This window comes from Apostichopus japonicus, chromosome 20, assembly GCF_037975245.1.
Source record: "Apostichopus japonicus isolate 1M-3 chromosome 20, ASM3797524v1, whole genome shotgun sequence".
NCBI classification, from domain to species: Eukaryota; Metazoa; Echinodermata; class Holothuroidea; order Aspidochirotida; family Stichopodidae; genus Apostichopus; species Apostichopus japonicus.
Window position 1 is genome coordinate 7,688,911 of NC_092580.1, and position 23,819 is coordinate 7,712,729.

The 23,819-nt window shown below is 37.4% G+C and overlaps 2 protein-coding genes across 3 annotated transcripts in view; one reads left to right on the forward strand and one right to left on the reverse strand.

The window, feature by feature from the left end:
- Positions 1-7,884, forward strand: part of LOC139962138 (uncharacterized) — a 42,364-nt gene extending 34,480 nt beyond the window's left edge. Inside the window, exons 18-22 of one of the 2 annotated variants that reach the window (XM_071962063.1) lie at positions 1,981-2,028; positions 3,359-3,541; positions 4,146-4,335; positions 5,469-5,719; positions 6,173-7,884. In XM_071962063.1, coding sequence (XP_071818164.1) covers positions 1,981-2,028; positions 3,359-3,541; positions 4,146-4,335; positions 5,469-5,719; positions 6,173-6,399 — 899 coding nt within the window. In that variant the 3' untranslated portion in view covers positions 6,400-7,884. The remainder of the gene's footprint in view (positions 1-1,980; positions 2,029-3,358; positions 3,542-4,145; positions 4,336-5,468; positions 5,720-6,172) is intronic. The other variant, XM_071962064.1, reaches the window with a different exon arrangement.
- Positions 7,885-12,564: 4,680 nt separating this feature from the next.
- On the reverse strand, positions 12,565-23,480 carry LOC139962139 (uncharacterized). The gene is made up of 8 exons (XM_071962065.1): positions 23,122-23,480; positions 21,070-21,227; positions 20,428-20,544; positions 18,831-18,975; positions 17,768-18,088; positions 15,281-15,607; positions 14,699-14,817; positions 12,565-13,977 (listed from the first exon to the last, which is right to left on the reverse strand). Exons 1-8 carry the CDS (start codon positions 23,281-23,283, stop codon positions 13,944-13,946), a joined length of 1,383 nt encoding a protein of 460 aa, XP_071818166.1. The 5' UTR covers positions 23,284-23,480; the 3' UTR covers positions 12,565-13,943.
- Between the last annotated feature and the right edge of the window lie 339 nt (positions 23,481-23,819).

Here is a 23,819-nt window from a genome sequence, read left to right on the forward strand (position 1 = left end):
ATTTGTTGATTGCATGCACTCCAAATCGGTCATGAAAAGTGTGTCGGCAAAAATTACTACATTAAGTTAAAAAAAGATTTCGGCCATATAATGTGATCATTTTCAGTTTTATATCTTTCCCAAGAAAAGATTGCATGGCATGGCTTAGGCTACATCAACTTAATATAGTCAGCTTACCATATTCCGTAATTTCCGTACCATAGGTCTATATTTTGGGATTTGCTTTTTATAATTTGCTTTTCTTGAAAGAAATGCGTTCAACGATGGTATTAAAAATCACACCACTAGGTATGGTGTAAAAAAGTAATTTGCATGGAAGCACGAGTTATTTCCAAATGTCTGTACCTAAACTTAATCTAATATATCAGAGAGAGAGAGAGAGAGAGTTTGGGGAGGGGCTTAAAGGCAAAGATCCCACCAATGAAGTATCAACGTATGGAGATTACGTCTAGTGCAAATTCTACATGTATTGCATATGCACGCGGATATGCATGACCGTTAACACTTGCATGGTTGATTGCAATGATGAATTTGCATGTAGCCTACCACATCTATAAATGTATATATAGGCTGATTTAGGTTGAAAGTTTGAAGGTTATACATATCACCAAAATACATCAGAAATTGTGCCCGACTTGTTATTTGTTTGTTTTTCAAACTGTTGTCATTCTTTAAAGTTAATTGTGACCATTAACATTAACATATTCATTAACATATTTGTGCAACGCATTGTGCCTAACAGAACTATGCTCACTTATTGAAATCATTTCACACACAAAATAATAAAAAGTAATGACTTTTGAATATTTATGTTCTGTAATACTATTTATTTTATGTACTAATTTGATTTACAACTAAATGTTTGTTTCGTGATTTCAATTCATAATCTTATCGCTGCAAAATTCGTAGAAAAAAAAAGTAATAATAATATTTCAAGAACTTTAACTTCAAGCAGTATCCAGGGTTGATTCATATTTCGTTTACGAAGGGTTTCATAAAATATATGATTATTCTCAACAACCTCACCCAAATGTGTATTGTGATTAAATTGAGGCATTACATTCAAATTTGGAATTCTTGACGGTCCCGAATAAACATACAGTAAAATGCGTCTTCACTGAATTTCGATTGACTTTCGTGGAAACTTTGAAGAATATTACTGTGCATTGCTTTAAAATATTCAATGTTTGTCATGTAAACCCTGCATACTGCTTTAACTTGTTAAAGTCAGCATAATTACTGCAACATAACTTGGATTGGAAAGGAAATTTTGCACGGCAGGCACGTCGCTAGAGAGTTGGGAAGTGGGACGCAAATGTTTGTCATATCATTTGCCTGAAATTTAAATATGAAAAAGTCTTATTTTGACGAAAAAGCTCACAGTTTATTGAGACATTGCACATCTGTTTGTATTGTCCAGAATTGACTTAAAAAAATGGATGCCAAATTTTGTCACCGTTGTCAACACTGCATATATACTGGGTTATCGTGCATAAACTAATCAATAACACAAATGGGCGATTTATCATCTCTGTATAGACGCACACATGCACACTGGCCCCATTTACAGAAGAAATTAGGGGTACGCAACTGATTTATGGGCCAAAATCACAGAACGGTCAAAACGACTTGACAACTAAAGTCATGTTTAAATTAACAGCCTACGAGCCTATCCAAATTCCAGAGTATGTTGCCATCTGATTTGCTAAGAAACAGCGTTTTATGTTGACAAATTAGTAATTTAATACTGTCTATTTGTATTATCCATTTGCTAAAAATTGTCAGTAAAAACGTAACGTTCTTTTTTCGTTGATATATATATATATATATATATATATATTCATAGTAATGATTTATTCATGTGCAAAGCACAGTAGACTCATTTATGTGACAACATAGCCTCACATCTCTCTGCACTAATTTTTCTCTCTTCAATCACTAATGCATCTTTCTATGCAAATGTATATCTTGAATATTCAGAAGGTGGAGCAAGAGGAGATGTCGGTGTTTTACCACGAAACGAGGACGGTAAGGTTACACCATATTACTAATGCATGCTGGGATGGTATAACGTTCTTGATATGAAGATGAAAAACCTGCATTACGTACCTTTCTATTTGTACTGATGTATCAGAAAATCATATTTACGATTAATAAACGGCTGATTTGTGAAGACTATAAAATCTGCTTCATTCTGTCACTATTCACAAGTACTGAAAACAACGAGTGGAAAGATACATGATTCCAATATATCAATATATAAATCAATTTAGGTCTCTAAACTGTACCAGGAATCTGAAACAGATTTTATTATATATCCATTCGACAATTTCAAAAGATTTCATACTAATTTTCCAGACTGGAATGGGAGTGGTACGGTGTCGCAAGTATATCGTTCACGGCTGTAACTATTTAATGAATATTTATGGCGCGCCTTTTGTGCCTGCACCTTATTATGTGTAAACTCATGATGATTTATGCAGAACGACATTACACAGCAAAATGAGTTTAGACATTGAAACGATCTTACGCGGCACTACGGCGCTTTGTCAGTTTCTGATTGGTCTAAAGGGGACGCAAAGTCACAACGGAGCGTTACGACTTAACAGAGTAAATTGAGTTTATACACTTACTGACCTTACGCTGCGTACCGACTTATAAACGGCAAAAATTACACTACGCTGCATAATAACTTTACGTCGCAAAGTTACTTAACGCTACATTACTGCGTACTTTACATATAGAATGACCTCACGTAGCTTAAAACGACAAAGACTGCAACCACATACTAGGTGTGTACATGGCTCACGGGTGGGAGGGAAGGGGGAGGGTGACAAATAAGGTGAAGGCTGTACGTAAATGATAAGTAACTATACATATGACTTTCTTTCACTTTTCCGCATCTAAGCCTTAACCTACCATTATAGATGTAACAATCCTGGTACGCAACTATTTTTAAGGTAGCATACTCCATCATATAAGGTAACGTGGTCTCTGATTCCTTGTAGCAGTTCTCACTAGGTGAACCCTATCCATCACTGGACAGCTGACAAGTTAGCCATCCATAGCACCTTCAATTTTCCGTATCCTGATCGATCATGAAGACATTTCGCTTTGAGAGACTGAAGTTTATTGATTTGTAAAAAAAAACCCTCTTTACTCATCTTTAGTAGACAATGTTCGTACGCTTCTTTAGGCTTACAGTGTTCTAAACTTGGCTTAATTGACCAAATGTTCACACCACATGTTCTTCTATTGATATACTCTGACATCCAGGCAACAAACACCAGATCCTGTTTGAAATCATATCGTAAAAAATGTGTCCTGTTGCTAACTGGTCAGTTTTGAATTCCTACAGATACTGATATTAGGGCAATTGAAACCTTTGGCGCTGTTGAACTAACTGTACGAGAACCTCCAAGAAGAGTGCCACGCTTCAAGCAGGATAAGAAAATGGTACTAACTTTTCCAATTCAGAAGCTACCAAGTGATCTCCAAATTGGAGACCCAGTAGCAGCTTGGACCTTTGACATGCAAGGTGGTAGGTAACCTTTTCTGTCACTACCCCCTCCCCTCCTCTGATTGCGTAATAACGCAGATGTCTGTCCCTTGATATAGTGTATTATAACTTGATGTTGTCTCCTGATACAGTATTTATTATATAATTTTCTATAAGAAAACATTTCATATATAGTTGCATATGTGAATACTTGTATATGTTATAGTTACCTATCTTTTGTTCTTTCTTAAATAGAAATTTGGTTCTAATATTTTGACGTTTAGTAGTACACTAGTTTTTATATATTTATTTCATTATTCTCCAACAAAAAACGTCAGTCGGTACATATTGAGTATATTTCTCTGATAAATTGTTGGCAACAGAGTAATTTGCTGTTATTTCTGGGAACATGTTGTCGTTTATGGAACTTTGTATTACTACGGTACTTCTCAGAATATGGGTGTATCAATAAAATCATGACGTTTCTCTGATTCGATGTTGACAATCATCAATTTTAGATGAATACTCCTTTTAAAAACATGATGTTGCCCATGGATAAGTTAACATTGTTTCTTTAGTTGGACGTTGGTCGTATTATTTGGATGTTAATTCTCCGATAAGATGTTGTTTCCTTCTCTGAATATAGGATGTTGGGTGCAAGATGGAGATGGTGTTCTCGAGGAAGATGAAACCACCGGTAATTTGGTTTGGAAATACGAAGCGGATCATTTCTCGTGGTGGGCCGCAGGACGCGTAAACCCCCAAACAAGCTGTGTGAACGTGAGAACATGTTACGACGCAGCATGCCGAAATCCTGCCCCAGATACATTAATTGGGTAAAGAAAGCTCTCTTCATTTATAAATGACGCTAAATTGAACTTTAAAATGTGAATGAAGAAGATATAAATGGAAATAAAATGGGCGGTAGATGAGTGGGGAAGGGTGAGGGTAGGTAAGCTGAATTCTTTAAACGAATCATTTAAGATCGCATCGTTAAAATTGGCAGTGATTTGCGTCTAGTCGAGCTGTAGAACAATAAGGGAATGAAAGTTGGAGGGGCTTTGAACAGGAAAATGGGGGTGGGGGTGGGCTACGTACAGAAAATGGGAGGGGCTACGAACAGGAAGAAATGGGAGGAGACAAAAAGAGAGAATGAAAATCTGTCTGATTGAACACTTTCCATTATATCATAAAAAAATGATGAGGAACTCTGAAATATGTATTCCGTAGAAAGCCCGAAAGGGGATGTGAAGGGATTAAATGCGGTGGGTATTACAGGATCGAGATCTGGAACTTACTAAACATATGTATATGAATATTACATACGTAAAAAAGTGGAATTTCTCTTGAATGCCCAACTTCACTGTCGCTTTCTGTGTCGTATTGAATGAAACAGCTGCGTCATCTTGAAGTACCACGTATTCAATGTAATAATACTGTGGCTTCTGACTTGGCATCCATTGCAATGAAGAAGCAACTAGTGGTACCGCCCTTAACTAAGGGAAGCTTGATAACTCAGTTCAACGTAAAACGCAGCGCCTGTGACCATTATGCAACTACATAGTTCGAACCATATTCTAGCTAAAAATGTCCTCGCTCAAGTTTCCAAAACATTTATTTATACTCAGACTTTACGTATAGGTAACAACAATTTTTTTTTCTTCTTTCGTTTGCTTTCACGTAAGGGGGGCGTGGAATTCTCCTTAAGTTTTATTATTCTAATGAAGAATGTCTCCCTCTAATTTCCGTGGTCGTTTGTCGCCGAGGTCGCTGTTCCGTTCGAGCCGTTTATTTACGCTCTTATATATACCGCCTCATATATACCGCCTCATACAATTACTTAACAAAGTGGTTTTCTTTACCAAATTGATGATTTTATCAATTTCGCATTAATTAAGTATGCTCCTAATTAATGTCGAACAGCACGATTTACATATGTTCTTTCTCCAAATATTTCATTACTTTCCAGAATATTTGGGAAGGATTATGGATTCGAGACCTTCAGGTACACGGATGTAAGAGGTTCTGCTTGCATCCAGTTCCCCTTTGGACGAACCCTCGAGATTTTCAATCCTTGCACAGAAGCTAAGATTGAGGTAGAGAGCACTGTCCGCCCCTCATCGTGCACAGAGGGACGAGTCGAAATCCCCAAAGTGCCCGATTACCAATTACGAGAAGGCCAAGATAGCTGCCGAACCGCCGTATTGATAATTCCAAAGTGTACGTTTCTTTAAATTATTTCAGGAACCATTCAGCCTCTATAGGAAATGAGGAAACAAACAAACAACGAGAAGACACGTTTAACAACCACAAATAAGATGCTGTTAATAATTCCACACTATATACTATAAGATTAACTTGTGCCTCTGGCAAAACGGTCATTGCGCCCCTCCAACAGCAGCATAGCAAACCATAGGAATGTGGGAGAGTGAGGAGGGAGGGGGGGGGCTTGCCCCCTCCTCCAAAGAGGAGGTTTAGATATTAGCCCACTTTCTTACTTGGATATAATGTCCCTTATGTTACCAAACCTTTACGTTTGATTAGGATATATCGGCTAGTGTAGTTCCCCCCCCCCCCCCCGCCCCCTTTAAACCCTTCACATTTAACGGAATATAGATGGTAAGAGAACATGTATAAAGTAAAATCAAACTGATTTTTTTTTTAAACCACCAGATGACAGAACTTGTCCCAAACCAGACGCGGTCCACAATAACCTCGAATGGGATGCAGAAGGTGGTGAGATATTCAAATACAGCAGCGCTGTTCAATATTCATGCGATACTGCAGGTGAAGAGCTAATCGAAGGCAGTAATGGCTACAGAGCGTGCATGCGCTGTTTTGATTGGACAGGGAACCTACAATGTGTAGCAGCACAAGACGATGAGGAGTCTTCCTTCTAAATACGTTTTATTTTTCAATAAATTAAATCAATTCTCTGGTGTAGAACGCGGTTATAGTCTTCATAATAAATGATTGAATGACTTCGCGTTTTTCAGTACAAAATTTCTGATCTAAATGGATGGTATTGAGGACTTTTGAAATATTTTCAAATTTTTTGCTTATGGAAAGGCAATCTTTTTATCTTTTTGATCGATATTAAGCAATTTAAGAAACAAAATCTCTTTTGTTCGATATTAAGCAATTTAACAAAAATCTTTTAATATCACTTGACACAAACTTAGGTGGAATAAAATAACTAAAATAAAATATATATATCACCATACACTTCCATACAGATCGTTAATATAAGTTTTGTTTTTATTATATAGAGATACTAGTCCTTCATAAATTGTTGGTATACATTCGAACGAAAAATGTAAAGATTTTATGTCTTATATTTATATTTTAACCTTTACTGAAATGCTGCATTTCGTCCGAAGTTTTGCAATGTTGCTACCGACGATAGTTTAACTGTAAACTAAAGACCATTCTCGGTTAACAATATGTATGATATCGTATTAGTATAACAATATTACAGGGGAAAAATTGTTTTGCTCTGAATCAAACTGTTAATAGGTATAGGCTATAACTGACGCAGAGGGCTGATTGTAAGGCTGAAAAGAAATGGCAGAAAAGCTGATTAGTTGCTTAATTCCTTAGAGGGACTTGATAAATATAGGCATTTGGTGGTAAAAGGAAAACGTCTTGATGCCGAATCACATCAGAAGGGTTATGAGGGGGTAGGGGAGGGGGGGTGGAGTCTATCATAGTGACAAGAAGTCAACAATTGCAAAGACAGTGCTGAGCTGTACGTTGAGAGCCTCGAGATGGGCAAGGAGAGGGGATGGGAGAGGGTGGGTGATTAGGGGTTGGGGCGGCTGGGTTGGCTACGGGAATTCCTTCCCTCTAAAATTCTGATATTAACAAATCACTCCTGACTAGTTCCTAAGAAAGGGGAACATAACATAAGTTCAGCCGTTTCGTATGCATTATGAAGTGAATACTTCACTCTTATGTTCGAATTTTATACTTTTCCTTATTGCTTACCATGTATTTTTATTTTAGGATAGGGATTTTTCTGTATGTTTCTAATATTCTTGCACATAGTAGAATGAAATCGTTGACGGGAAAAATATGACGAGACCATGCTTGAGATATTGATTCTAATATAATGTATTGGTCGACATCAAAATGATTAAATCAAACAACATTTCGGCAAAATTAAACAATTCTTACTAGATCGTTGTTAATATCATTTTAAAAGAATTATAAAAAGAAACAGGGTCTTTTGTACTCTCATATTTAAAACACTGCATTTTCAACTTAATAATAATAATAATTCGTGCCTTACACTTTGTGCTATCATATAGGTAGGAGGGTCAAGTTAATTGCAAAAATAAATAAATAAAGGAAAAAGGAAAGAAAAAATAAAACCCAGAAATCTATACTGTACTCTCTTTGCATGTATTATTTTCTTAGAACGTTAAGTTATAATTTTTTTCATTCCGCCAAAAGAGAAAGATTAGAAAGGAAAAGGAACATGACTTATTTATGAAACCACACGTTTTTCTTTTTCCGTTAACACGATATCTACTCCTATTTGGTACATTAACATCAAATTTATAATTGCATAATTTTGTGGTGGAGGTGGGGGTGAGGCTGAAAATCAACAGTCGGTCTCAATTCGCTACCACTAGTCGATCTCAAAACGATGCCAAGTCGGTCTCAAAATATGAACCGAATTCAGCGTGTCCTTAGACCTGCACCGATGAACACGTTACGTTAATAACATAACACTTAATTGCCAAGACTTGGATGAAATTAGACTAGCAAACTGCACCAGCTTAAAGGTATGCTGTATGGGCCCCATATATGCTAGATCTTCAAATATGGTCACCTTTGTTCAAAATTCTTAAACTGTTTTTTATTACAACATTCGACGAAATTTACCTCACTGGGGCATTCGGTCATCTTGTGTGTTCCTTAAAAATGCCTGAGAACAATTTGGAGAGTACATACCTCCAGGAAAGTACTTTGAAAACTACTAGCAAATATAGCGTGCTAAGATTTGGGGAATATACTGACTACCTTTAAGGGGAATTCGGTCCCGCACGGATCCCCATCAGCGCGCGGGGCTGTGATATACATCGCGTTGAAAATGATTTTCTCCCGGAACTGTATATCTTTGCATTAAAATCGCTCTATGAGGACAAGAAATATGCGCAAAACGCAGGATCCTCACCCGTTTCACTACCAACAAAATGTATATAATGTGGGTTTCTAACTCTAACTTGCACAAGAATTCCCTCTAGGCTCTAGAACCGAAAGAAAATCTCGGAAACGGCAGAGAGTGTTGAAATAAATTGAGCAAGAATGTGTTCGTTGTGAAGCACTGAATCCTCCTGATAGGAGTTTCATACAAACCATGACACTTAATGGCCTTCTCAGAAAACCGAATGCTTTGGCATCAAACGAACCTTTCGATTCCGTTTAAAGCAATTGAACCTAGGCTACCCCAAAGATCTTCGTATAGTAAATCCCTAGCCTAACCGTGTTAGGCCTAACCGCGACATGTGGTCGACTACGGCATACTGCAAATGGCTCTTATAATCATGGAAAAAAAACGAAAGGATTACCTTGTTTTGCTGGAAACCGGTGAAAAGCCCTGTAGTGATATAGTTTCCTCATCGTCGTAACTGCAAAAAGTTTTAGCACATACCTTCGATAACCTAGCAACAAGCAACATACGCAGCAACGATTATTACGAAATCGTTTGCCTTTTTGACTTTGTGACCAGAATCCAAGTGAGAGTGAATGCCAATAAGTCAGGGCGCTGTTGTAAATTATGTTTAACAGGTCTTCGATTTGCCGAAAGGCCAACTACAGCTATGGATTTTTCAGCCGTCCTGGAAATATTGGATTATATAAAACGGCTAATACCAGGTGCGTATCCAGGGGGGGGGCGTTGGGGGCGCGCGCCCCCCGGGTAAGAAAAAGAGGAGAGAAAAAAAGAGAAGAAAAAAGGGAAAAGGAGGGGGGAAAAAGAAAAGGAGGAGAGAAAGGAAGGGAAAAGAAGAAGAAAAAAGAGAGAAGGAGAAAGGGAGGGAGTAGAAGATAGCCAAGACTTCGGGAAGAGAAAGAGGAACTTAGTTAAAGCGCTGATCCCTATTATATACACAGGGTAGCCAGTGACAGATCAAGGATTACGGAGGGGGTGTGCGCCTCACCCAACCCCTTACACCAACAACCTCATTTTTGACGTTTTTCCCCTCTCTTACTAATGTATCTATATAAATACTATATATGGTCTATCATAACGCGTGTGTGTGTATGGACGCCTTAAACAATTGTACAATTGTGCTATATGGAACCAACTGTGGCTGGTCTTGAACTCGACGGGGTCGTCGGGAACATGACGCATTTCGGGAAGGGGGCGACCGCCCCCCCCCCGAGCAAATTTTCTTTATGACATCGCTAGTAATTTCAAAATAGACAATGCTTAGGTGCAACTTACAAGGCCTGGGAAGTGTCATTTCCAGCGATCTGGGAGGCATTTTCGGCCAAAATTTTTCTTGTACGCTTCGCGCCAACTCATGGTGGCGCTTCGCTTAGATAGTTGGCATACAGGCTTCGCCCCTCCCTTGGCAATTACTCGCTACACGCCTGTTCGAATTTGTAAAGCAAAGAGCAGATATAACATCATATCAGTGAGCATTGAAATGCCTGTTCCACGATGAACAGCCTCAAAAACTGTCTATGTGTGTAGTCGAAGGCGTAGCCCAATTGGATTTGGGGCTGTAACGACTTGCCCGAAAAAAAGCCAAAATTTTTCGCGCGCTTTGCGCGCGTTCAACATATCGATGCCAATATCATATAAGCAAGCATCGGTCATTACATTGCATGGCATCGTGTACCGCACGGTCCGTGAAAGTAGCACAGTATACCACCGGATGCTAATGTAAACAACCAAATGTCTTATGTAGATGGAGAAAAAGCATACAGATCCATTTATGTCAAACTCTCTTTTATAGTAGTAATGTCGGCCAATCTTAGAACTTTATTTTAGTTACCAAGGAGATCATTTTTAAGCTATTCATTGCTATTTATTTTTCTCTCAGTAGGTGCCCGAAAAAAATGGGAAAAAAATTGGTTGCGGGGCGGGGGGTTTTGGCTGCAGCCCCGCCTCCTACGGGACCTACGCCTATGTGTGTAGTGTTCGGTTTCGATATACCTGATATCGGAAATATCTGCTATTTTTCATTTCCTTCAACCAAGTTTTATAATAGCCATAATAAGAGGTTTTAATAATTGTACACCAATAAATTAACTGTGTCTGAATTTTCGAAAATTTCCTGACCAACATTCGTCATCATACTTTCCTCTACTCGTGCAATTTGTACCTGTCTATTAGGGGTTCAAGGAGGTTTTTCCCTATTGGTTGTCCATAGATTGAATTTTGTGCAACATTATGGGTATGTTTTGAAGTGATTTTTATTCACGAGAAATGTGAATTTTCAAATTCTCAACAAATAATGGGCTTAAAACCTTGAAAAGTGGGGCTTTCGGATATTGTGGGCCGTGACGTAGAATCGCCTACAAAAGCAATGATCCATAGGACATGCAATGAGGTCGAACATGATGTGTGACTGGTGACAATCTTCAAAAAGGTTATGGATGGAAAAAAAATTGAGAAATACTTGGTTCTCAGGCAAAAGTGTACATTTGGTCGGTCATTTTCAAGCCCGAGAAGTGTCATTTCCGGTGATCTGGGGGGTATCAAAACCAGAAATTTTCTTGTACGCTCCGCGCCAACCGATGGTGGCGCTCCGCTTAGATGGTAATTCGCGCCCCCCGGGTAAGAAAATCCTGGATACGCGCCTGAATACGGTACATTTAAGTTAATATCACTTTCTCTATTAAGAACGACTCTTCAACTGTTGTTCTTCTGTTACAAAGTTATTGAATTATCACGAATTATCCTTCCAAATGGTTCCAGAGCTAGCATTTCATCCATAACAACTATTATAAACAACAGAAAAATATATATGATGGATGTATTCCTATTCAAGATGTGAGGTTTTAGAGGGAAATCAATTTTTATTGACATATTTGTCATATTCACCTTAGAATAAGAGGTTGAAATTTTGCTAACAAATTTAGTCAACTATCAAACATGTGAACCATGCATACTAGATAGGTTATTGTAACAGGGGCGGCGGGCCGAGTCTAGCGCCACACTAGCTAATCCAGTGTGTTCGTTCGTCGGGGGGGGGGGGGGCGGGGCAGGTGACCAATTACCGATCTGTCTCCTGGTGAGAGGGTTTGGCATGGTTGAGGTGCTTAGCTTGATAATGGTGCTAACCATTAATACTTTTTATAGTACGCTTGTCTAGGAAGTTCCTAGTTTTTAGTTGTGAGCGTAAGAAAACCTATGATTGCTTTAGATGTCCCATCCGTCCCGGGGTCTTGTGATGTGAATTATACCGCCCCAGACTGTGCTCCCTCCCCTCTTACACACTATAGTACCAGGCAAGTCAGGGAGTATTTAGCTATACACGGTAGGTTTTAATTTCCAAACATATAGGTTTAATGTAATTAAGCCACCTAATGTAACCGAAATCTCAACCCATACTCGAAATAATCATTTCTTTCCTGTAACACGTCATAAAACTGTATATAACACGGCAAATTACTTCCCTATAATTTTTGTTATAATATTTGGCACAACCTTTCACCTCAGGTACGATCGAGCGCTTCACTTCATTCTTATCAAAAGAATCTCAAATCTTTTCTTATGATCAGCTATCGTTTCTAAGTTCTAGATGTTGACTCTAATGCTTACTGTATACCCTGCCTGACAAGTTACTTTATATCTCTCCTTGACATTGCTTTTCTGGGTTTTGTGGGGTTTTGTTTCTTATGTTTCACGGTCACTAGTTTTGATGAGCAGTATTGTTTCTTCTTGTGTCCATCATATATGTAATTCTCTGACATAACTACTTTTTTTCAGTGACATATGTTCATATGAGAAATGAATTGAATTGAATCGGATATGTTTTCGAGAGAATGCATAAACACCAAGACTTGCGACAAAAGAACCAAAAATAAAAATATGGTTCGGTTGATTAGTAATTTGCTTTACATTTATCGAAAGTCTCACTTATCTCTCTCCATATACAGTTACTGTACTATCAGACAGTCTTGTGGTATTATGTGTGAGCGCAGATACTACCAGGCAGCCTACACTTTTAGTTACTTGCTAAAAACTACAAAGGGTATAACAAATCCAATCGGCGAAAATTCAAGTACCCATTTGGCATTTTCTTGAATAAAAATTACACACATTGGTTATATACTGTACAGGCTTTTTGAGAGCAGCCCAATAATATTTGCTGATAGTAAACAATTATATAGGGCTTAGGTTAGCTATATATAGAAGCCATGCCGATATTACTGTGATTAACCATTACACCATGGCACGTGTTTATGCTCTTGAATCTTAATGTTTATACTGGTAAAAAAGTGCCAATAAATGCATTTTTTTACTGGCAAACGGTAAAATCCACTGGCTTTTAATCACTGAATAGCCAGACTTTCGAGACCAGATTGTCAACATTGTCCGTATATATGGTGACTTGTCGTGACCATAGGCATAGGAGTCGGGGGGCGGGTGCAGCCCCCAACCATTTTTTGGGGTGAAAATTTGGGCAATATGCTGAGAATATTTCGGGCACCTACTGAAAGAAAAATAATTTGCAATGTGTTTTTCAATGGTAAAACTGATATCATTATCATAATTATTATTGTAACGACTTCCCCAATAATTATAACCAATAAGGAAGGGTAATAACACGGCAAATTATCGTATGTTATTGGCATGCGATGTAACAAACGATGCATGCCTATATGATATGTGCATTAAAATTTTGAACGCGTGTTGAAAAATTTTAGTTATATTTTTCGGGCAAGTCGTTACAGCCCCCCCCCCCCTTCCCCAAATCAAATTGGGCTTCTATGCCTATGGACGTGACCACACCAATGCAGTGCAGCACTAGTAGATAAGGAATGAGCCTGAGGGCATTAGAATATATACTGAAGAATATGAATGACATGGAATCATAAACAAACAATGCCTCACAAAGCCATCGTAAAAATCGCCTTTCCCTAAAAATTGTAAGATTATAAATGTCGTTGAAAATTAACGGTCCAAAATGGAATATACACCCCCTCTCAAAAAAGAATGTAACCCCCCCCCCATGTAATGTTTAAAACAGTCAGCATATTTTCTTTAACGTATGATAAAGTGCCCTACAAGTTATACGAAAGCTTCAAAGATGAGAGCTATCGCATTATAAAACATGGCATTTAGTATCGATAGCATATATGCATTATGTATACCGCTTACAAGTCTAGTACCATGTACACATAGAAGACTGTTCATATAGAGGTCTTCGAGGTAGCATTCTCATGATTCTGGAAAACTAGTCTTCATGTTTCGATTCATTTAGCTTCCTCCAGGGAAGAGCTTCTTCAAAAATCTAGGAAAAGGTAGAAATCGTTACATTAATTTTTTAGGGAAGCTCCTTTTGCTATATATTAAGCAATTAATATATCCCAACGAAACGAATTTCATCACACTTACGAAGGAGAGGGGCTTGAAGGGGGTGTATGGGTTCGAGTGGGAAGTGAGGGTATTGAAGGGGGTGTATGGGTTCGAGGGGGAGGTGAAGGGATTGAAGGGGATATAATATTGAGATGGGGTGGGGGGGGGGGTTAGGGTGTAGGAATTATGGAGGACTTGAGTGGAATTCAAAACTGCTTCTGGGTAGAGAGGGTTTTGTGCTATTGAGAAGATTCCGAACTTCATCTTGAGGGTTGGACCTTTTGGGTTGGACCCTTTGGGTTTGACCCTTTGGGCTATAGGCCTGCTTGAACTTAAAACCCTTACATTTTCAACTCCATGTTGTTGTATGGTGCTCCTGACTGAAAATCTTTCTCTCGATTAACTAATCTTGTGCGCATGCTGCATCATAGTGTTATCAACGACCAGTGTTTATTGCTTTTCAACTGTCAATGTAATGTTAATTCCGTAATTTTTCGAACATGAACGAAAAAAATTCTTCGGTGGATAGATAATACTTAAATAGTTAAACAAAAAAGAAGATTTTTGAAAATTGAATTTATAAGGCGTGCAACTGTTCAAAACTCCCAATGTAACTAAGACCTCGGGGTAACACGGAATAACAAACAAATTCATACCTTTTTAACGCTTTGAGGAACTTAGTCGCGGGCTGTTTCACGGTTCCGTCAATCGTTGGCCATTTGAACTCCACTGACGTTTCTTTCTGATAAATCTTAAAGTACGGCAACTCGTTGTGCTATGAATAAAGAGAGAAAGAAAGGAACAGAGATTACAAAAATATAAATAAGAGGAGATTAAAGAAGAAAACAAGAGCATTAACATAAATATACATACATATATATATATATTTATATATATATATATATATATAAATATATATATATATACATATATATATATTTATTTATATATATATACATATACACATATATATATATTTATATATATATATATTTATGTATATGTATATGTATATATATATATATATATATATATATATATATATATATACATATATATATATACATATACATATATATATATATGTATATTTATATATATATATATATATATATATATATATATATATATATAGAATATATATTTATATATATAAATATGTGTATACCCTTCATGGCTGAGTGCGTGTGTGTACGCGTGCGTGTGTGAAGGTATCAAGATCACGTGTGTTTACTTACTGTTTCTTCTATTACAATAGTAGTGTCGTTTTCCACGTCAGAGAATGCAAAGTCGCTGTTGTATACGTCAGATGCTACGTCACTGCTACTGTAGCTAGAGTCCTCACTTTCAGATAAGTTGTTACTATAACTGCTACTATAGGAATCTTCACTACTTGGTATTTCTTCATCGCCTGACCCACTTCCGGAGACTTGCTCTATATAGTCGGTTGGTGTAATAACACCACCTGCGGTAGATTCAGTTGGAGACATAGCTGGTGTAAACGTCGAGGCGGCGGTGGACGGAGTTGGCGTCCAATCGTCGTAGGAAAATAACGACTCCCAGTACTGTAGTAAAAACAAGACAACAATAAATCATGAACATCCCTCCCAGCAAAAAATGTACCCTAATTTTACCGCGGTAAACTATGGTAAATGTGTGGTAAATAGGGTAAAATTGTGGTAAAATCAACCGCGGTACATTTACCGCATTTTTACCATGGTATTACCGCGGTAAAAGTATGGTAAAAGTGCGGTACATTTACTGCGGTAAATTTACCGCAGTTTTACCATGATATTACCGCGGTATAAGTAGGGTAAAAGTGCGGTACATTTACCGCGGTAAATTTACCACAGTTTTACCATGGTATTACCGCGGTATAAGTAGGGTAAAAGTGCGGTACGTTTACTGCGGTAAATTTACCGCAGTTTTACCATGGTATTACCGCGGTAAAAGTAGGGTAAAAGTGTAGTTCATTTACTACGGTAAATTTACCGCAGTTCTACCATTATATTACCGCGGTAAATGTAGGGTAAAAGTGTGGTACATTTACTATGGTAAATTTACCATAGTTTTACCATGATATTTCTGTAGTAAAAGTAGGGTAAGTTAATATGGTACATAAACTACATAGGTGAAATTCCTACAATTGTGCCATGATTAACCACAGTAAAAATAGGGTAAAACTATACGGTGCAATTATACTATGGTAAATTTACCATAATTGTACCATGATTTTACCACAGTAGAACATATATTGGTCACACTATGAAACATGATGGTACATTTACAGCAATTTTTCCATGATTTTGTCCCATATTTTTGCAATACTGATATGACAAACCTTTTGTTCTACTCATATCTTAATGTTGGCAATATAAATTACCTGTGGATATGAGTTGAATAAAGAAGAGAGACAAGCTGCTATTCTTATATGTTATAGTATGCATCTCTTTTCCTAAAAAAAAAACAAGCAGAGGATAGATACATAGAGAATTCCTTTATGGAATCCCTGATAAATGTGAGATGAGACAGCAATTAATTCTTTTTTTCATTATTAGGGAGAACCTAAAAGCCTTTAAAATGAAAAAAAGAACTATATAAACTAGCACACATAACGCATAGCTTCTGTGCCTCTACACTGATGGGTGAAATTCAAAGAAATATATGGTGTACATGCTGATTGAAATTAGGACAAATTCATGCTCAATGTGAGGTAAAACTGTCTTACAATTAGTGTAAAATCATGGTAAACTGAGGTAAAACTAAGGTAAAAGCATGGAAAATCTACGGTAAAATTGGGGTAAAATGTGGTAAATTGATTTAAAACTAAGGAAAAAGCGTGGTTAATATACGGTAACATTGGGGTAAAAGAACGGTAAAACTGTGGTAAATTTAGGGTAAAAGTGTAGTAAATGCGTGGTCAATCTAGGGTAAAATTGGGGTAAAAGAACGGTAAACTGTGGTAAAAGCGTGGTAAAATATGGTTAATTGAGGTAAAACTAATGAAAAAGCGTGGTAAATATACGGTAAAATTGGGGTAAAAGAACGGTAAAACTGTGGTAAATTTGGGGTAAAAGCGTAGTAAAAGCGCGGTAAAAGTATGGTAACACCGTGGTAAATTGCGGTAAAATTGGGGTAAAAGTGAGGTAAAACCATGGTAAATTTGTGGTAATTTACTGCGGTAAACCGCGGTTTACCGCGTCCATAGGGCCAAAACACCGCGGTAATGTACAACAAATTTACCGCGTTTTTACCCCGGATTTACCGTGGTAAAAGTGTGGTATGTTACCGCGGTAAATTTGTGGTAAAGTTTTTCCTGGGCTTTTCCACCTCCCACCTCCCTCTTCCCTCCTCCCTCTTCCCTCCTCCCTCCTCCCTCTTCCCTCCTCCCTCCTCCCTCCTCCCTCCTCCCTCCTCCCTCCTCCCTCCTCCCTCCTCCCTCCTCCCTCCTCCCTCCTCCCTCCTCCCTCCTCCCTCCTCCCTCCTCCCTCCTCCCTCCTCCCTCCTCCCTCCTCCCTTCTACCCACTGCTACAACATATTTGCCGATGAAACACTGTTCATTATAGTGAACGGATATTATAATCAAACTACAGATCAATCAATCAATTCCTTGATTTTACCATTAGTTGCATCACTACCATGAAATTAGTACATCACGTATCCTATTTGGCATTTATGTATAAGAATGATTTATTGTACCACTAAGTGGTGATGTTATATCTACCTCGCCATCAGATACATCAGATGCATCAGAGCTCGAACTGGAGGACCCACCGAATCCCCACACACCTCTCGATTCCCACTCGAAGAAGATAATAAGATCGCTCTGCCACGTTCGCGGGCTCTGCATCTCTTGTCGGAGAGGATGGAGGTTAATCCGATGGCCTCCATTCCACGATTGTATCGTCAGTGGGTCTCTCTCTAGCCCGAATGGATCGGGTAGTCTGCTTGATACACTGAAGCTCTCCCAGAATGCAGTTATGCCATTCACACTACCGGATGCTGGACGGTGGATGGTCACATCAATCTGGAAATCTTCTACAAGCTGTAGACGGAATGTATAACATCTCCGATACTGAATATCAATTATATGATATAAATACCAAAATGGAATTAGTAAAAACCCCAAATTGTACTTGTTCGTGCATTAAGCAACGACCAAACATGCATGTACATTCTCAAATCATGCCCTGCAATGGTAACGGAAAACCCCACCCAACGAAAATGTTCATGAGAGAAAAAGATGGAAAAGTTCAACAGGACCCTTAATAACATTTGCTTGTTGTCAAACTTGTTACAGGAATCGTTGATAACAGGAATACCAAGAAGCGATTTATGCAGATGAAGTCTGTCGCGAACGTAGGCTTTTTTTTTACTTCAGAAATGGTATATTCCAAAGGAAGAGCGTGATGACCCGGGGTGGGGGTGGGGTGGGGGAGGGTATTCAGTTCTAAAAACGCTTACTTATTTTGCAGGTTAGATAGAGAGGGAAGTGCATGATTTGCGAGAAGACAGGTAAGAGAGAGCTATGTGAATAGAAACCCAAAGGCGAAACCAAGTGAAAAGTAGAAAAAAGGATAACAAGTTGGAATCAAGGTAAATATGTCAAATAAATGTAAATTGATTGTGGTGATCACATAACGTATTTAATGATTCTTTCATGACATAAATCATCGAGACCTTTTTCGTCTCTTAAATGTAACCACTCGTGTAACTATCCAAATAAATTCAAGGCAAATTGCTGCATTTTCCACATTTCTGTTTTTTAAAATATTTTGCTGCCTCACCTGGTAAGGGTACACGCTGATGATTTGCTCATACAGATTCTCGGCGAGTAACGATTTTATCTTCTCTTGATATTTCAGTTCGAATGTCATTGTGGATCTTGGCGAAAGGAAAACGTAAACTTCATATTGTCGTACGTATGGAGACCTGCGAAAAAACACGAAAAACACGAACAATTATAATAATGATGATGATGATGATGATGTTGATGTTGATGATGATGTTGATGTTGATGATGATGTTGATGATGATGATGATGATAATGATGTTGATGTTGACGATGTTGATGTTGATGATGATGATGATGATGTTGATGTTGATGATGATGTTGATGATGATGTTGATGATGATGATGATGTTGATGATGATTTTGATGTTGATGTTGATGATGATGATGATGATGATGATGATGATGATGATGATGATGATGATGATGATGATGATGATGATGATGATGATGATGATGATGATGATGATGATGATGATGATGATGATGATGATGATGATGATGATGATGATGATGATGATGATGATGATGATGATACCGTGTAACCAGGGATCACTGTCCAGTTTCATTCGATACCACCCAGAAAACATCAGAGACGGAATTTTAAGAGAAATTCGGCTTTTGTTGTATATAAGTATATAAGTACCAGTATAGTAACAATATTATTATTGCTGTAGGTATAACCGATTGTATTTAATATAGTTTGCAATTAATGGCAAACTTCCTTCAAGATTGAGAAAACTGAAAAAATAACATCGGTGTTGCCAAGTTTAACATAGTCATATTTACCTTCAAAATCGATACTTTAGCACCCATGCCAGGAGGGGTGGGGGGGGGGTGCTTTGTAATATCACATGCCCACAAACAGGTTTTCTAATCTCTCATCTCCGATCTTGCTTAAGATACCAAGAGGGGATTTTTATCTTTTTGAAAACAATGTCTATATTTAATATTCTATGAACAAAACGCAACTGGTTATATTGTGTTCAAGAATTCTTGACTTCTCTGTATGGTAGGCTATGTTAAAAAACATCGTTCCAAGAAGAACCTTCAATGAATTGATCCCACTTCCGGTTTTTTATTTTGGTGTAGAAGCTTTGGAATCTATTATTATTGCTCGCAGTCATAGTAACACCAGGGCAGCTGTGTATCAAATTAACAAGTCACAGAATGTTGTCACATAATATGAAGAATTAATAGATCGACGGTTTAACTCCCATTTCCTGTGAAAGGCGGAGATTACACCATCATAAAAGGTAAAAGGGAAATTATTGGTGATATTATATTTCTCTATAAATGTCGTGGGCGGATTCGAGATTTCAATCAGGAGGGGTGCGACCCTGGAGTCGTTGAAGCCGACCCTAGTGTAGTCACCGGCATGACAGCTCCCTGCCTAAACTTTTATCTATGCCCCCCCCCCAAAGAAATTTGGGAAAGTGACGAATTTAATGGGTACGTCATGGTGCAACATGTGTATTTCCCACTCAAATTTTAATTGTGACTTAATTTGAAAACCTAGTGATGCGCTATCAGAATTATGAGTCTATTCTTGTTGCTCTCGATTTAAAGACAAGGTCACATTTTTCACTCACGTTCTCAACATGACGATACCGCTTTTAGTGGAGGTGCTCTTCTTCAACTTTTTCACCAGCAGATCGCTCCGAAACATATCCATTTTACGAGCCGAAACTTTGTATCCCATGTGATCACTAGAAAAACAAAACACACGTATAAATATAAACAGACGACAGGACACCAATTGTGTAATGTGGAAGACACGAAAGGCCCGGGGGAGCGCGGGGGGGGGGGGTGGGGGCGACAAAACGCTATCATTTGGAGAGAACCACATCAACATACCGACTGCCTCAAATACTTAGTGGGTGGGGTCAGATTGGGCTGGGGAGAAGAGGGGATGAAGTAAGGAGATAAAAATTTATATTAGCACATTTACGAGCAATCGTACCACATGCCTATCGATATTCCGGCCTGCTCAGCCTTTAAATTCTAAATGACCGACCAGCTATCGATGTTAAGGATTTATCTTGACAGATATAACTTCCGAGGATAGAAACTTTCCACATTGCTTCAAGCGCACGAACGCCAGAACTCTGGGTTGACATGATGGGAGAGGTGGTAGGGATAGGCACACAGTGTGAAAGTTCTCTTTGACCATTACCAATTAAACGTAATTAGATGACCTCTTACTTAATATGAATTGTATACTTCTCACTTACATTTTAAACTCTTTCACCCGGGCGTAATCAGATAAACGAATAGTAAACATTTGATAAAGTCGTTCTTCATTTTGGTTCCTAAAGCGCATTGACACAGTCACCGCTGCATTGGAACCAGAGACGTTGGAAAACACCTTGAGCTTGTTGATATCAATGTCCTGCACATGAAGAAAAATATGATTAGTTATAAGATGTTATACGATTAATGTTATAAGATTAATGTTATAAGATTAATGTTATATTAATGTTATAAGATTAATGTTAAATTAATGTTGTAAGATTAAATGTAAAGGAGCTGGTTTGATGGTGACAACGTTGCATTGAGATACTGGAGTTATATATAGCTTATATATATCAATTTCTGAATATACTTAAGTTATTAAAAGAGACAAAAACCCAAGCATCATTATTGGTCTGTGAGATAGAGAAATCATATGTAATAAACAACTCACCCCTCCCCTCCCCCTCCCCTCTAATCCGATCCTCCACAGCCAGAGGACACAAACCCAAGCATCATAATTGGACTGTGAGATAGAGAAATCACCATCACATATATAATGAACAACTACCCCCCACCCGTAACCCGTCCCTCCACGGCCTCTAGACATTAAACAAACCGTTATTATAAGTGTCTCAGCTCAAATCAAATCTTATTCCATTCGATAGATTTAATGTTGTTGTTTTTCTTACGTACAAGGTTGAAAACTTGATCAAGTCTAAATATTAAAATTATCGAGACACCTGATGGAATTTCTTCCATTATTTATTACATTTCTTACATTCTGTAATGGGCATAACCTAATGATGGTATACACGGAAGGTTTCAGCTTCAAAGAATGTTAACATTGTACCTTGAGAGTATAAATAGAAACAAATACAGTGAGAAAAATACTGTAATTTGTTCCAGATCTTATATGACATAACAAATTTACAAAATGACAACTCTCAGACGCAACATTTAAACTAAAATACCTCCTAAACGAAACAAGATTTTTTATAGATGTTTCGCGTTTAGAGAAGTTCTTCACAATGAACAAAAATAGATACAGTTTGAGATATGTGTCCGCTTTACTTATAGATACTGAAATCAATATTTTTTAAGATCTTCAATCTTGATGTCACGATATCTTTATGATTATATATTTAGATGTTGAGATTTCATCTCGATATATCAATATTTTATTCCTTATTTATACCTTAAGGCCTCGTGCATATCTAAATATTTCCATATCTTAACGCTCCGATGTAGCCTTGAGATATTAAGATTTTTATTTTGATATCTCAATATGCCAAGCCTAAGATATTAAAATGTCTTATTTAAAGGCCTAATATTTTAGATCATATGTAGATCTTGTTTCTGAATGTGAATATCTCAATAGTATTCAAAATATTCAGATTTAATATTCAGATACTCCATTATTAAGATCTCGATATCTGACTATGTAAATATTTCACTGGTTAGATATTAAAAAGTTTAGTATAATATGTTAAACTCAAATATTGAAAAAGAAAATTAGATGTTGCATTTATAATAATACTTCAATTTAGCAAAGTCGAACTATTCCAATAATAAGACCATTCCTCCCAATATACCCAAACCTAGGCGCAAAAAGATAAAAAAAATTGAGATATTTTTTAACTCAAATTTAGCTAATCAACGCCATTGTTATTTCAGTACTTAGGCGTAATTCACCAGTGCGGTACATACATCAATTTTCTATAAAAAGGAGGAAAATTGCTTTTGCCTCCGTAGTTGTTTTCCAACATTTAAACATACACATTTTCCAACATAAAACAAAATCATGCATGTTATTTCTTATGTTAATGAAATTAATTTTTGTTTAGCTCTATAATCTTCACACTCGAATGAACAAGAATAGCGACAAATTTGATATTAATATCGATTTTGATGAAAAAATATATATTTTTTTATCAACAATATACTCATCTCTCTTTCGAACTGAGACCGAAGCTAACCTATTGCAGCCGTACAAGGTACAAGGTTCATTCTTTTCAATTATTGTATTATATATGATGAAAAATGCCACTTACTGGCTGTGATTGTCCCCGCACATGCATCATCGGCACATGATTTGCAGCATGAATGCCTACCCAACTCCACGTTTCGTCATTAGCTCTCCATGATGCTCCTGCGAGATGACATAGCAAACAACACGTGACAATGTGAAAAAACATGAATCTAAGTCGGCCCATATTGTCAGCGGTAGACAAATTCACGTCTTCGTCGAAATTCTCGTATTCTACTTTTTTTTCTCCGTTTGTTTAGGTTTTTATTTTTTAGAGATCCTTCCTTCCTCTACACAACTCAAACTTTGTCTTGGGTATGGTATAACTTTGTCAAATTTTTTGTATATATATATATATATATATATATATATATATATATATCTCTGTATAAACGCGGAGTTTTATGGTACCTTGTAAAGTCAACGCCAAATGGATTAAAGATGTATGGAATTACTTGTTATTTGACTTTCAATTGACCAAAATTCACATTAAACTAGAAGGAAATGAGGAAATATCCTTCCTGTAATCTAATCGTGGAAAGGGATAAGAAAAACCAGGTATAACATTTAAAGTACAACATATTGGAAGGGTAAATTTCAAGTTTCATATTTCAAAGAGAAAGGTAATTTTATCCGTCCCAAACCAATGCAGGAAGGACAAACGGCAGGACAAGGGAGATTGAATATATGGTCAACTTAAGTTTACACAACGTTATGATTTCT